This window comes from Mustelus asterias, chromosome 27 (assembly GCF_964213995.1).
Source record: "Mustelus asterias chromosome 27, sMusAst1.hap1.1, whole genome shotgun sequence".
In the NCBI taxonomy this organism is placed as follows: Eukaryota; Metazoa; Chordata; class Chondrichthyes; order Carcharhiniformes; family Triakidae; genus Mustelus; species Mustelus asterias.
In genome coordinates this window covers 37363754-37379896 of record NC_135827.1, presented here as the reverse complement: position 1 = coordinate 37379896, position 16143 = coordinate 37363754, and the positions used below count along the sequence as shown (strand labels likewise).

The 16143-nt window shown below is 46.2% G+C and overlaps 1 protein-coding gene across 1 annotated transcript; it reads left to right on the top strand.

The window, feature by feature from the left end:
* Positions 1-218: 218 nt before the first annotated feature.
* On the top strand, positions 219-11614 carry ttc36 (tetratricopeptide repeat domain 36). The gene is made up of 3 exons (XM_078199048.1): positions 219-410; positions 1930-2118; positions 9811-11614. The coding sequence occupies exons 1-3, from the start codon at positions 308-310 to the stop codon at positions 10083-10085; spliced, it is 567 nt and encodes a 188-aa protein (XP_078055174.1). The 5' UTR covers positions 219-307; the 3' UTR covers positions 10086-11614.
* The last annotated feature ends 4529 nt before the right edge of the window (positions 11615-16143 follow it).

The window sequence follows — 16143 nt, the reverse complement described above, 5'->3', positions numbered from 1 at the left end:
CATCAGGGATCTAATGTGGGACCTCATAACCATGTCTGCTTCAGTCTTCCACTGGTTGGTGCCTCAGAGTTTATGCTTTGTTTCTGCAAAGCTGGTGTTACCAGATATTCTGTGTTTGACGTCATTGCTGTTTACCAGAGCATGCAGGTCAGTGCTCTGAGCCTTGGCCTCCGCCCCACACTCCCATTGGTTGGAGTTAAATGTGGAGACAGTCTGTTCAGTCTGAAGTCCACTGCACCAGGTCTGATGAGGAAGCTATTTCAACTAGGCTCTACCTCGGCGAGTAATTCTCACATTAACCTGGGATATGGCTACCCTCGGTGACCAGGCTGTGCTCCAGGCTATCTTCAACCCTAACGATCCCTTTGGTAACCTTGGGCGAGAAGCGGAGGTCGAGTTAACTGATGATGGTGAGTGTGTGATGGTTCAATTCAATTATTCTCACTCAAAGAGTCTTCACATTGCCCTTCACAAAATCAGGTTTGCGTGTTAGGAAGAGGACAAGATCAAGTTTGGCACTGACACTTGCTCTCTCAGTTTGCTTGAGACTCTTGCTGGACTCGTACATACTTTACACTTGAGTGCAGTAATTGATGTCCATCCGTGGAACATTAATACAGTCAGGCCCAACTCCAGGGGAGCTCATAGCCAAGTGAGAGTTAATGTTTGTGGCTCCCATTTCTCACAGACGCTTAAAGCCTAGGAACCTCCATCCCAGCAAGAGTCAACACTTTGGGGATGTATGTCCCAGTGAGAAACAATATTTGGCGACCCTGTACCACAGTTATATGCAGTATGTAGGGAACCCCAGCAAAATTCTGTGCCCAGGAAATCTCTACCTCAGCAAGTCAGCACCCAAAAACTACTTGGTATATTGTATCATTAACATAATCAAATATTCCAAGCCCGTTCACAGAGAATCTGTGGGCATTGTGGCACAATGCCTCAGTGTTCAATTCCAGCCTTGGGTGAGTGTGTGCAGTTTGCATCCGTGTCTGCGTGGGTTTCCTCCGGGTGCTCTGGTTTCCTCCCACACTCCAAAGATGTGCGGGTTAGGTTGATTGGCCGTGCTAAATTGACCCTTAGTGTCAGGGGAATTAGCAGGGTACATATGTGGGGGTTACGGGGATAGTGCCTGGGTGGGATTGTTGTCGGTGCAGGCTTGATGGACTGAATGGCCTCCTTCTGCACTTTAGGGATTCTATTTGATGAATCAAAATTTGACACCCAAACCAGATGCTAAGATATTAGGTAGCAGACCAAAAGCTAGATCCAATAACTTGGTTTTAAGGAACACCTTAAATGATGAAAGAGAAGTGGAGTTTTAAAGTTCAAGTTTATTTATTAGTGTCACAAGTAGGCTTACATTTACACTGCAATGAAGTTACACTCCGGCGCCTGTTTGGGACACCGATGGAGAATTTAGCATGGCCAATACACTTAACCAGCACATCTTTTGGACTGTGGGAGGAAACCGGAGCACCCGGAGGAAACACACAGACACGGGGAGAAAATGTCGACTCTGCACAGGCAGTGACCCAAGCTGGGAATTGAACCTGGGTCCCTGGCGCTGTGAGGCAGGAGTGCTAACCCACTGCCACAGGGTCTAGGCAGCTGAAGTCATGGTTGCCAGTGGTAGGGTGATTGATTCAGAACTGGAGAGGTGCAGTAAACTCTGAGGGCTGTGGAGATGGAAGTCCAGGAGTAAGATGGTGCCCAGGGATTTGAACTGCAGCAAGTTTCATTGTCCAGGGAATCAGCGCCCCAATGAGTCAACATCTGAGGAATCTCACTCAATCTCTTACACACACATTGTTCTCCTTGTATGGAGGGTTTCAGGCCAGAGTAAAACAGTGGAGAAGTGGGACTATTTTGGAGCGTTGGCTATATTACCTCTGTCTGTAACCCATCTCAATTTGTTATATTTAGACAGCAAGTTTGACCCAGTCCTAGTGAAACAGGCTAAAGACTTGGAACTTCAGGGAATTTCCCGTGCAGAGTCTGGGAACGTGGATGCAGCTGTGGAAATATTCACTCAGGCTATAGCAATCATCCCTGAACGAGCATCTGGCTACAACAACCGGGCACAAACTCTACGGCTGAAAGGAGACACGACAGGTAAAAATTCAACATGGGGAAGGCGGAGGATAGGGTTGGTAACCAGTAAGGTACAAGAGGAGAAAATAAACTTTATTTATTAGTCACAAGTAAGGCGTACATTAACACTGCAATGAATTTACTGTGAAATTCCCCCTAGTCACCACACTCCGGCGCCTGTTCGGGTCAATGCACCCTAACCAGCACATCTTTCAGACTGTGGGAGGAAAGCAGAGCACTCGGAGGAAACTCACGCAGACACAGGGAGGATGTGCAGACACCGCACAGACAGTGACCCAAGCCGAGAATCGAATCTGGGTCCCTGGCACTGTGAGGCAGCAGTGCTGACCACTGTGCTGCCTGAAATATATTAGAACATAGAACATAGAACATAGAACAGTACAGCACAGAACAGGCCCTTCGGCCCACGATGTTGTGCCGACCTTCATCTGAAACCAAGATCAACCTATCCCACTCCCTATCATCCTGGTGTGCTCCATGTGCCTATCCAATAACCGCTTAAATGTTCCTAAAGTGTCTGACTCCACTATCACTGCAGGCAGTCCATTCCACACCCCAACCACTCTCTGCGTGAAGAACCTACCTCTGATATCCTTCCTATTAGTAAAGCAGGAAATTACCTCTGACAGCTTCCACTCGGGTACAGAGCTTGGCTTGTTGGATGATGGATGAGTGGGGAAATTACTGATTATGGGGACAATGGGAAAAATGCATGGATGTGTTGTGTGACAGATCATAGAAATCATAGAAACCCTACAGTGCAGAAGGAGGCCATTCGGCCCATCGAGTCTGCACCGACCACAATCCCACCCAGGCCCTACCCCCACATATTTTTACCCGCTAATCCCTCTAACCTACACATCCCAGGACTCTAAGGGGCAATATTTAACCTGGCCAATCAACCTAACCCGCACATCTTTGGACTGTGGGAGGAAACCGGAGCACCCGGAGGGAACCCACGCAGACACGAGGAGAATGTGCAAACTCTACACAGACAGTGACCCGAGCCGGCAATCGAACCCAGGACCCTGGAGCTGTGAAGCAGCAGTGCTAACCACTGTGCTACCGTGCCGCGGATGGGTCAATGGATAAAATGGCTTAAGTAGGCAACGAATATGAGAGATGGGTGGGGATGGTTAATAGACAGTACAGCGGGTGATGGATGGAAATACAGTGATGGATTTATGGATGAATGTGATAATTAATGTATGGGGTGACACCTTTGGTGATGGATAGTTAATATGGTGAAAGGGGTATTGATGAATACATTTATAGATGGGTGCAGTTACAGGCAGACCAGTCAAAGAGTGATGGGTGTGATGATTGGACCTGGATGTGGATGGGATGGAGTGATGGTTCCATCTGCTCCATTCTTACTCTTCAAAGTTACAGAAATCCAAATTGTCAAATAGGGATGCTGACCTGTAACTTCTGTTCATTAATGAGTCATTACAATAATGTACAGGGGAACAAAGTCACAGCCAAACCTGAGGACTGAGGACACCCAACAGCCGAGGCTGATTCTTTCCTTACACTCACGCTTACATTGCAGCAGGAATCGTTGACAGTTTGGAGGAGGGAACCCAAGATGACTTCCCCTTCCTTAGCCCAGGAATGTTTAAGACCAGTCATAATATTGCAAACTTTCTTAAATATGTCCACCAGCTTTACGGTGATATCTTTAGGGCTACAGCTTTAACTCAGCAGATGTTAACTGCCAAAAGAGAAAGGAAGGGAAATATGTGGATTATACTGTTATATAATCGGGGATGTTATGTTGTTGCGCTGTCACTTTGAGTTTAGTCACGTGTCTAGTTTGTAGCTGTTTCATGGGCTTTGCCTCAGTCCAGATCAAGCCTTTGTAGAGTTAACAGCTATTCAATAAACCTGCATTGTTATTTGCATCCAACCCCATGTGCTACTATTTCACGTTCTTTTATCCGACAAGTGCAGTATATAACTGGATAAAAAGAATATTGGCGACGAGGAGCGGATTATATTCTTTTCAAACAAAGGAAAGAAAATCGGAGTTGCAATTACCAACTAAAAACTTTTTGATACTTTATAAAGTTGGAGCAGAATCAACAGCATGTCAGCCGATTACAGCTGTCGCCAGGCCAGCGGACCAATACTCGTTACCCTTGCTCACTGGCGAAGCAGGAGGATAGAAGTTCAGCAAAATTGATTTACCGCAGGCCTACCTGCAAATGAATGTTGCAGCTGAATCTTAACGCCTGCTTACCATCATCACTCATAAAAGTCTATTCCACTATGAGAAATTATCTTTTGGGATCACATCAGCACTAACTGTTTCAATGGTCCATGGACCAGATCGTAAGCGATTTACAGGGGGTACAATGTTAACTTGACAACATATTAATCTCTGGTACCAATGAACAGGAACACTTGCCTAACACAGAAGCCACATTCATGGTCTTCATGTCAGGAGAGATGGGTGTGACTTCTTTCAAACATCAGCACAATACTTAGGCCATGTGATCAATAACAAGGGCTTACACAAGGCAGCTAAGAAGATAGAGGCTCCACCATCAACGAGTGTAACACAGTTCAGATCATTCTTAGGGTGAAGTAATTATTACAAATTTGTTCCAAACCTAGCAACCCTACTTAAACTATTGCATAACTTGTGGTGTACAAAAGCGGACATGACAATTGACACTAGAATGCAGAAAAGAATATAAGTCAGTTAAAGAAGCAGTCACAAGTGTTGGCACATTTCAACCTGAAGTTCCCACTACAACGTACCTGTGATGCCTTGCCGCATGGAGTCGGAGTGGTGGTGTCACACACACTGCCATCAGGGCAAGAAAGACCAATAGCTTTCGCATCGCGTACCTTAACAGGTGCTGAATGAAATTACACCCGGCTGGAAAAGGAGGACTGAGTGTTATCTTTGGAATGCAGAAATTTCACCAATATCTTTATGGCTGTCGTTTCACATTGCTGACGGATCACTGTCCCTTAACAACTCTTGGGCCACATAAGGGTAATTCATCGCTTGCCACAAGCGGACTTCAACGATGGTCTTTAATATTATCAGCATATTCCTACGAGGTCAAGTACTGTGAGTCGGAAAGCCAAATCAATGATGGTGCAATGTCACAATTACCTTTATCTGCTGGTCATGTACCATCCAGTAGTGTTTCCAATATCTTCTATTTTTCACAGAATACATCCCAGTGACTGAAGTTCGGGTCCAAAGGTAGACTAGAAATGACCCCATCATGGGGAAGATACTGGAAATAGTAGCCAGAATTCTACCGCCCCGCCCGGAATCGGAGGGGACGGGGGGCGGACCATGGAAACGTCCATTGACCTCGGGTGGGATTTTCCAGTCTCGGGTTGAGCGAGGCTGTAAAGTCCCGCCTGGTGTTAAAAGGGAGGACAGTGGAAACACATCCTAAACTAAAGCAACTTGTTTTCAGAAAACTCCAGCTGACGACGGTACAGAGTGGATGTTGTGGGGAACGAGGGTAAAAATTCCTCCAAACTTGCGACAAAGAGAATTGGAACAATTACATGAAGGACATCCTGGGCTAGGCTGAATGAAAGCACTTGCGAGGAGTTACTCCTGGTGGCCAGGCTGCGATGCCCAGGTCAAGGAAAAAGCAGGACTGTGCCAGGACTGTGGCAAACGATGAATTACCCTTATGTGGCCCAAGAATTGTTAAGGGACAGTGATCCGTCAGCAATGTGAAACGACAGCCATAAAGATATTGGTGAAATTTCTGCATTCCAAAGATAACACTCAGTCCTCCTTTTCCAGCCGGGTGTAATTTCATTCAGCACCTGTTAAGGTACGCGATGCGAAAGCTATTGGTCTTTCTTGCCCTGATGGCAGTGTGTGTGACACCACCACTCCGACTCCGTACGGCAAGGCATCACAGGTACGTTGTAGTGGGAACTTCAGGTTGAAATGTGCCAACACTTGTGACTGCTTCTTTAACTGACTCATATTCTTTTCTGCATTCTAGTGTGGGTAAGGAATGCATCGCTCTTGTCCCCATTGCATCCATTGGAGTGGCCTAAAGTGCCTTGGCAACATCTGCACCTAGACTTTGCAGGTCCCTATAAGGACACATGTACGTGGTTGTCATAGATACACTTTCCAAATGGCCTGATGTTGTCCGAATGAAGTCAACAACTGCGGAACAAAGCATCAAAAAGCTCAATGGGATTTTCGCCAGATTTGGGAAACCAGAAGAAATTCATAGAAATCATAGAAACCCTACAGTGCAGAAGGAGGCCATTCGGCCCATCGAGTCTGCACCGACCACAATCCCACCCAGGCCCTACCCCCACATATTTACCCACTAATCCCTCTAACCTACGCATCCCAGGACTCTAAGGGGCAATTTTTAACTTGGCCAATCAACCTAACCCGCACATCTTTGGACTGTGGGAGGAAACCGGAGCACCCGGAGGAAACCCACGCAGACACGAGGAGAATGTGCAAACTCCACACAGACAGTGACCCGAGCCGGGAATCGAACCCGGGACCCTGGAGCTGTGAAGCAGCAGTGCTAACCACTGTGCTACCGTGCCGCCCTTTGTGAGTGATAATGGACCACAATTCACGGCTCTTTCGGAGTGTCGGTGCAGACTCAATGGGCTGAATGGCCTCCTTCTGCACTGTAAAAGCCTCTTTGATTCTAGCTGTCTCTAGATTGCACCAGATACTGTGACTGGATAACAGTAGAAACTGGGATTGACGAAGAATCCTTTGCGGCTACAAGTCTTTCTTCTGTAGAAGGGACTGTTATGCCTTCCAGAGTAGAAACGTCCCCTGAAGAACCAGAGAATATCTCTAAGGCTAAGAACAACCTGAAGTGTGCGGGTAACCAGTGTGGAATAAACGCCCACCTGATTGTCTTTCCTATTAACTTTATTCTTACTGTCGGTGAGCTCAATTGGCTAGAGGGCTGGTTAGTGATGCAGAGCGACACCAACAGAGCAAGTTCAACACTCGGACCGGCTGAGGGCCCCGCCTTCTCAACCTTGCTCCTCGCCTGAGGTGTGGTGATCCTCAGGTTAAATCAGCACCAGTCACAGCCTGTGGTCAATAAGGATTATGGCAACGTTATTATTACTGTGTAATAATGCACTGACTGTCTTTGTGCGTGTGTGTGTGTGTGTGTGTGTGTGTGTTTTGATGACTATGTAAAAATGCTATGGTTGTTTGTTATGTGACCTTAGAGGTAAAGGGGGAGGGATGTTATAAAGTTTATTCAAAGGTTTATTTATTAGTCACAAGTAAGGCTTACATTAACACTGCAATGAAGTTACTGTGCAATTCCCCTAGTCGCACCACTCTGGTGCCTATTCGGGTCAATGCACCTAACCAGCACGTCTTTCAGAATGTGGGAGGAAACCGGAGCACCCGGAGGAAACCCACGCAGACACTGGGAGAATGTGCAGACTCCGTACACTCAGTTACCCAAGCCAGGAATTGAACCCGGGTCCCTGGCGCTGTGAAGCAGCAGTGCTGACCACTGTGCCGCCAATATGTTATATGTTTGGGGGTTGGTGTTGTGTTGTTGCGCTGTCACTTGGGAGTTTAGTCATCTGTATAATTTTTAACATTATCAGTTGCTTTGTCTAAATTAGTCTTTGCTTTAGTCTAAATTAAGCCTCCGTAGAGTAAACAGCTATTCAATAAACCTGTGCTGTTGTTAGCAACCAACCCCGAATGTTATGACTTCTCATTCTCTTATCCTGCTAGTGCAATATATAATGATTACAAATCTGTTGTGCAGCTTCCCTGGTGGCCCTTTGGTTGGGTTTTACACTTTCACTGATGGACGCTGCGTTTGCTCCCAGTCAGGGAACGATTTTCTTCAAGAAGCAGTGATTTTCTTCAAGCAGTTAGATGGTGTTATGGTTCAGGTCAGAAACTCCAAAGTGTTTTATGGAGCCCATCTGGATCATAAGTTTTGCCTCTTGAATTTGGCTAGGATAAGCATGATAGGCTTCACTTCAGGTGTGATTCAAATGACCCACCAGGGAGCTAAAAGCTATTTAAGAATATAGTTGACATGTATAGTAAGAAAAGTAGCAAGAGCTTTTATCAATTACAAACAAGAAACAAAATAACCATTATAATGTATAACTCTTAACTAATGTATCTAATGTGTTCCAATCAAACCAATCCCGTAGACAAAGGACCCTTTTTACAGGTGTAACACAGTTCACGTGATACTGGACTTGAGACCTTTGGATGAAGTCTATCGTTCTCTGGATAGACTCAGAAGAGTTTGAAGTCAGAACGGCTTCCCAAAACACCAGGGACTCTGGGTAAGCCACCGACAGCCGGTTCCCCCCTTCAGAAAGGCAAGACCTTGCTTTCAGCTAACCAGCAGAATTTCCAAAACCAGGGAGAGAGAGAGAGAGAGACTTCTTTTCAGCTTGATGTCCCTCCTAAAACTCAAACTGCGGCTCTGAATGGAAAAACTCCCATCACCTGACCTGCCAACCAGTTTTTCCCTAACAATGCAGAGTCATAAACATCCCAGTAAAAATAAACAAATCCCTGTTTAAGCAATAAAAATAGACATCTCCAGTCAAACTGGTGCCATAATGCCATCACTTAAGGCTGTGAGTTGAGAAACACTGACTGCGAGAGCTGCAGAGATCATGATTTTAAAAAAAATCTCTTAACGGTACACTAACATCGCAATGGGCAAAAGATATGTTGGCACTTGCTACAAAGCAATTGGACAATAAGAATAAAGAAGTACTATAATTATATAAGGCATTGGTGAGGCCTCAACGTAAGTTCTGTTCAGTTGCAGTGCATGTGTGCAGTTTTGGTCTCCTTCCCTAAGGAAGGACATATAAGGGCCTTCACAGGATAGCAAATGTTTCCCCTGGCTGGGGAATCTAGTAAGAAGTCTCACAACACCAGGTTAAAGCCCAACAGGTTTATTTGGTAGCAAATACCACAAGCTTTCGGAGCGCTGCTCCTTTGTCAGATGGAGTGGAAATGTGCTCTCAAACAGTGCACAGACACAAAATCAAGTTACAGAATACTGATTAGAATGCGAATCCCTACAACCAGCCAGGTCTTAAAGGTACAGACAATGTGGGTGGAGGGAGCATTAAACACAGGTTAAAGAGATGTGTATTGTCTCCAGACAGAGCAGCGAGTGAGATTCTGCAAGTCCAGGAGGCAAGCTGTGGGGGTTACTGATAATGTGACATAAATCCAACATCCCGGTTTAGGCCGTCCTCATGTGTGCGGAACTTGGCTATCAGTTTCTGCTATTTGGTATTTGCTACCAAATAAACCTGTTGGACTTTAACCTGGTGTTGTGAGACTTCTTACTGTGTTCACCCCAGTCCAACGCCGGCATCTCCACATCATGGGGAATCTAGACACAGGGTCACGTGTCAGAATAAGGGGTCAGCCATTTCGGACTGAGATAAGGAGAAATTTCTTGACTCAGTGGATGCTATGTTCTTGAGAATCTGCACGACCTTTGGCATTAAAGGAATTAAGGATGTGAGGAAAGGTAGAATTGAGATAGAAGGTCTACCAGAGTCTTGATGAATGGTGGAGCAGGCTTGAAGGACAAAGCCCAAAACCTAATGATTCCTGTTATGGTTGACATTCTGAATACTGATGCATCAAGGGACACTTGGCTCACCAATCACTAATCTTGATCATTTCAGGAGCGATGAGTGACCTGAACAAGGCAGTGGAGCTGAGCAGAGGAACAGGGCGGACAGCTAGCCTGGCACTGGTCCAGCGAGGGCTCCTCCACCGACTCTCCGGGCACGACCAGGAGGCTCTGCAGGACTTCAGACAGGCGGCAGATCTGGGCAATGGGTTTGCCAAGAGCCAAGTCGCCCTCATGAATCCCTATGCAGCTCTTTGCAATCGCATGCTAGCCAAGATGGTGGCCGGTGTCAGGAACCCGGGACCACCTGCCTCACCCTCTGTTTGAAGGCCGATGGGCTCTGCTGGTACAAGAGTTACATTATTGATCCTTCTCTTCAGTCATTCATAATTACTTTGTTTTTAAATAACCTCCAAGGATTATCTTTTTAAAAAATCTCTATTTACTAGTTGCCTCTCTGAGCACACTGATGGCTACGATCTATATAATATATGTTAGCAGGGGTGTTCCAACTCTAACAGGAAGTAGCTCAGGTCCTGAAACAGCCCAATTTAAGCTGCCCAGAGCAAAACCTGAAGCTGGCCAGCTTCAAAACCGGGGCCAACTCTCCTGTACTTTAAGGGGCTGTCCCTTATTTTAACTACTTGTCCTGTTTCCCTTTTGAACCGTATTTCTAAACAGCCTGTGGGAGATGGAGCATCTTTGCTTTCTGTATGAGTGTGCGCATTGTGGCTCTTTCAGCCACCAGCTTCCCCACACTCAGTCCCTTATTTCACATGAGCTGTTCACAAGGCTTACTCGCTAAGTATATTCACCTTTTGCACAAGAGCAGGGTTGGGTTCTGGTTCTTTAAGTTGCAGTGAGGTGGGTTTTACTCAAAATGTTGCTCTTTTTATTCACTTATTATCTGTAAAATAAGCCAATTGGACAAATTGTCCGGTCTGAGAATGTGCAGGTTAGGTGGATTGGCCATAGTAAATGTGTGGGGTTACGTTTAAGAAATTAATGTTTATTTATTAGTCACAAGTAAGGCTTACATTAACACTGCAATGAAGTTACTGTGAAAATTCCCCTAGTTGTCACACTACGGCGCCTGTTTGGGTCAATCCACCTAACCAGCACGTCTTTCAGACTGTGGGAGGAAACCCACACAGTCACGGGGAGAACGTGCAGACTCCACACAGACAGTGACCCAAGTCAGGAATCGAACCGGGTCCCTGGTGTTGTGAGGCAGCAGTGCTAACCACTGTGCCACCGTGCTGCCCCTACAGGGGTAGAGTTGGGGAGAGGACCTGGGTAAGATACTCTATCAGAGAGTTGGTGCAGACCTGATGGGCCGAATGGCCTCCTTCTGCACTGTAGGGATTCTAGATGATTCTATTATTTATGAGTTTCAGCTCACTCAACTATGAATCTGCCTTCCTGTTGTAACTTTGGGAAAGTGTAAGTGGGTCAACATAAGAATTAGGAAGGACAGGAGTGGACCAGCCAGCCTACTGAGCCTGCCCTGCGACTGGATACCACCATGGGATGCACTGTGTCTGCTGCAACTCCACGTCCCTGCCCATTCCCCATATCCCTCGACTTCCTGACGGAGCAGAAGTCTATCTCGGCCTCAATCAGTGACCATTATTGAGTTTGGAGAACAAAAGGGTTTGGTGGTTCTGCCTTGGATCACCTAATCACAGGACTGGATAGCGAAGCAGGGAGGGTCTTTTCCAGATCGGAGGGAAAGCAGAGTCTGCTCATCGCTGGGACCAGGGAGGTTGAATAACGGAGAACGTGCAGATCTGTAAGTTGTAACATAACTAACCCACTGCCCAACCTGTCCATTAAAGTCGACTGTTGTAAAATGAGCTTCTGTTTGAGTGCATTTTTGGCTTTGTTTCTTTACCATTGCGAAGATGATAAACTTGATCGACATTCAGCATTCTCACCTAACTTTCAAATGTCCCACTGACAGAGGGAATAGAAAGATAAAGAAACACTTCTATTTCTATCGCACCTTTTGTGACATTGGGACGTCCCAAAGCATTTTGCAATCAACTCAGTACTTTTGAAGTGTATCTACTGTGGTGATGTGGGAAATGTGGCAACCAATCTGTGCACAGTAAGCTCCCACAAACAGCATTGTGATAATGACCAGATCATTTAAAGTTTTTTAAGGTTTATATATTAGTCACAAATAGGCTTACATTAACACTGCAATGAAGTTACTATGAAAATCCCCTAGTCGCCACTCTCTGGCGCCTGTTCAGGTGCACTGAGGGAGCATTTAGCATGGCCAATGCACCTAACCTGTAAATCTTTGGAGTGCGGGAGGAAACCCACGCAGACACGGAGAGAATGTGCAAACGCCACACATTTTTAATGATGAGATTGATTGAGAGATTCACATTGCCCAGGACACTGAGGAGACCACTATTGCTGCACTTTGAAATAATGCTGTTGATCTTTTATGTCCTCCTGGGGCCTTGGTTTAATATCTCAACCAAAAGACAGTTCCGCACTCCCTCAGCGCTGTAAGCGTCAGCATTTTGTCTCAACTGTAGTGACACTTGAATCCATAATCTCCTGATTGGAGGTGAGAATGCTACCAACTGTGTCATTATTTATTTATTAGTGTCACAAGTAGGCTTACATTAACACTGCAATGAAGTTACTGTGAAAATCCCCTAGCCGCCACACTCCGGCGCCTGTTCGGGTTACACTGAGGCAGAATTTAGCACGGCCACAAGTAGCCTAACCAGCATGTCTTTCGGACTCTGGGAGGAAACCGGAGCACCCGGAGGAAACCCATGCAGACATGGGGAGAACGTGCAAACTCCACAGAGACAGTGACCCAAACCAGGAATCGAACCCGGGTCCCTGGCCTTGTGAGACAGCAGTGCTAACCACTGTGCTGACCTAACTCCACATCACTAACGCACCAGTTCCAGAATCTTCCCTGTCAATGTACATTGAAGGTACTGATAAGAAAACTGCAGGAGCAATGAAATTTCAGTATAGCTTTAGCTCCAATTTGGGCAGAAAAGGTGGCACAGTGGGTTAGCACTGCTGCCTCACAGCGCCAGGATCCCGGGTTCGATTCCTGGCTTGGGTCACTGTCTGTGTGGAGTTTACATGTTCTCCCCATGTCTGTGTGGGTTTCCTCCGAGTGCTCCGGTTTCCTCCCACAGTCCAAAGATGTGTGGGTTAGGTGGATTGGCCGTGCTAAATTGCCCCTTAATATCAGGGGGTCTAGCAGGGTAAATGAATGCGGTTATGGGGGTAGGACCTGGGTGGGATTGAGGTCGGTGTAGACTCAACGGGCTGAATGGCCTCCTTCTGCACTGTAGGATTCTATTCTATGAAAATAGGTTTGCAAAAAAAATAATTATTTTTGTTATTGGTCAACTAGGCCACTAGATGGTGCAACTAACTGCTTGACTTGGAAGTGCAGTCACTCTTGTGGCAGAGGGGTGAAACTACACCAACAATTTAATGTCAAAACAATAATTTGCATTTATATAGCACCTTTAATGCACTAGAGTATCCCAATGTGCTTGACAATAGTGAACAAGCAGACAGATTGTGACACCAAGCCAAAGGAGGATAAAAAAACCTGGTTAAAGAGGTAAGTTTTAAGGAGTATTTTACAAAGAACAACATAGCAAAGGAACAGGCCCTTCGGCCCACCAAGCCTGCGCCAATACGTGGTTTCTATCCCTCTGTTCGCCTCCCATTTATGTGTCCACCAAGAAATGCCTTGAACGTTACTAATGTGCCTGTTTCCACCACATCCACTGGCAGCGCGTTCCAGGCACCCATCACCCTCTGTGTGAAAAACTTTCCCCACATGCCACCCCAAAACCTACCCCCTCTCACCTTAAACCTGTGCCCTCTTAAAGGTGAAGGCAATTGGGGAGGAAATTCCAGAGCTTGGTACCTAGATAGCTGGAGATGCAGCGAGTCAGTGATCGAGCGATGGAGATTGGGGATGTGATAGAGGCCGGTGTTGGTGCTCTGAAATCTGGGAGGGGTTATGGGGGTGGAGCAGGCTACAACATGAGGGAGGGTTTGTGATGGATTTGAAAATAGAGTAAAGTAACGAAACTGATAAAGTAACAAAACTTTTTTGATTTTCCTTTGGCGGCACGGGTGGCACAGTGGTTAGCACTGCTACCTCACAGCGCTAGGGACCCAGGTTCGATTCCCGGCTTGGGTCACTGTCTGTGTGGAGTTTGAAGGTTCTCCCCGTATCTGTGTGGGTTTCCTCCGGGTGCTCTGGCTTCCTCCCACAGTCCAAAGATGTGCGGGTTAGGTGGATTGGCCATGCTAAATTGTGCCTTAGTGTCAGGGGGACTAACTAGAGTAAATACATGGGGTTATGGGGATAGGGCCTGGCTGGGATTGTGGTCAGTGCAGACTCGATGGGCCGAATGGCCTCTTTCTGCACTGTGGGATTTATGAAAGGAATGGACTCTTAATTCACGATGGGCGAGTTAGGTGAGGCAAACAGCTCACACAAAATGATGTCCTTTCATTAGATGAACATGAACAAAAATTAATTTGAACAAAGGTTTTCAGATTTTTGTTTTGCTGTTTTTCATTGAACTGATGATTCCCAAACTTCTTTGATTTTCCTTTGTCCGTCTTGGTTGAAGCTTTGGTTCTGTGTTCAAGATGGTCGAGTTTTCTATGTCAACAGAGTCTGGCTACTTCAAACTTATCTTTCCGACCAAGGCCTTGGTCCTCTTTCCTGAAATCTCTATGTGGCTGGAAGTCAAGTGATGTCTGCCTGAACTCCTGTAAGTGCCTTGGGTTAGTTTCCTACTTAAAGGTGATTCACATTAGAATATTTTACAGTGGCTTAAGCGATCAAGTTGAATGTGGAGCAAAGAGGAAGCTTTTCTGTCTGAAACATAAGCCAAACCACAAGAGTCAGACACCGAGATAATAAAGGCACTTGTGGAGACATCACATACCACAGTATTCTGCCAAAGCTGTCAGAGCTGGAGTGGCCACAAGGCCACAAATAGATAAAGATTGGCGTATATACCACAGCACAAAAAGCAAAGAGTTGGAGGTTGAAAGATCAGAATCAATAGAATAGAAAAGCACTGAAGGAGGCCAATCGCCCATCAAGTCTGTGCTGGCTCTTTCAAAGAGCAATCCAGTTGTCCCACTCCCCCCGATCTTTCCCAATTTCCCCTGCAATTTTTCTTTTCTGCAAGCATTGATCCAATTCCGTTTTGAAGCTTGCTGTTGAATCAATATCTGCCAAGCTGTTGGTACATTCCAAATCCTAACCATTGAATGCATTAAAAAAGAGGTTTTCCCTCCTGTCACACTTGGTTCTTCTGCCAATCACCTTAACTCACCCCTTCAGCCACTGAAAATACTATCTCCTTATTTGCTTGATCTAAACATTTCCTTTATCGCCATTAGGATACCACACAAACACCTCAAACACGGCACCGTTGTGGCGAGGGGTAGTTACAACTATGTGTAGCCCAAGGTATAGCCCGTGGGAGGGATTTTCCAGCCACACTCACCCCGAAACCTGGATCTGCATCAAGATTGAGAGAGGGGGAGTGGAGGGGGTGGAAGGGGGACAACAGGAGGAAGTGATAGCAGATGAAGTGACTTCACCTTTGTCTCACCTGCTGCTGACACCCTCATTGTGCCTCTGTGACCTCCAGACTTGACAATCCCGATGGGACATCCCCCCCCCCCGACTGGCCTCCTGCATTCCACCCTCCATAAACCTGAGGCCACCCTAAACTCTGCTGCCTGCATCTTAGTGCATGCCCCATTCCCCTGTCAGCCCTGTGCTCGCTGATCTACATCGACTCCTGGCCAAGCGACACCTGGATTTCAAAATTCTCATCCTTGTCTTTCAAATCCCTGCATGTTCTCATCCTCCCCTATCTCTGTGGTCTCCCCCAGCCCCACAAACCTCTGAGATATCTGCAACCCTTTCATTCTGGCCTCTCGATTATGATTGCTCAACCCACTGGTGTCCACGCCTTCAGAACCACACTCTCGAATTCTATCCCGACACTCCTTGCCTTTTCCAACTTGTTTGTCTCCTTTAAGACACCCCTTTGAAACGTAGCCCTTTGATATCGCCCTTGGTCATTGACCTGAGATTTCCTAGCGTGGCTTAGTATCGTACTGTGTTCCAGTGAAACACATCGGGACACGAGGTATTATTTTGGTTTTGATTTATTATTGTCACATGTATTAGTATATAGTGAAAAGTATTGTTTCTTGTGCGCTACACAAAGCATACCGTTCATAGAGTACATAGGGGAGAAGGAAAGGAGCGGGTGCAGAATGGGGTGTTACTGTCACAGTTAGGGTGCAGAGAAAGATCAACTTAATGTATGGTAGGTCCATT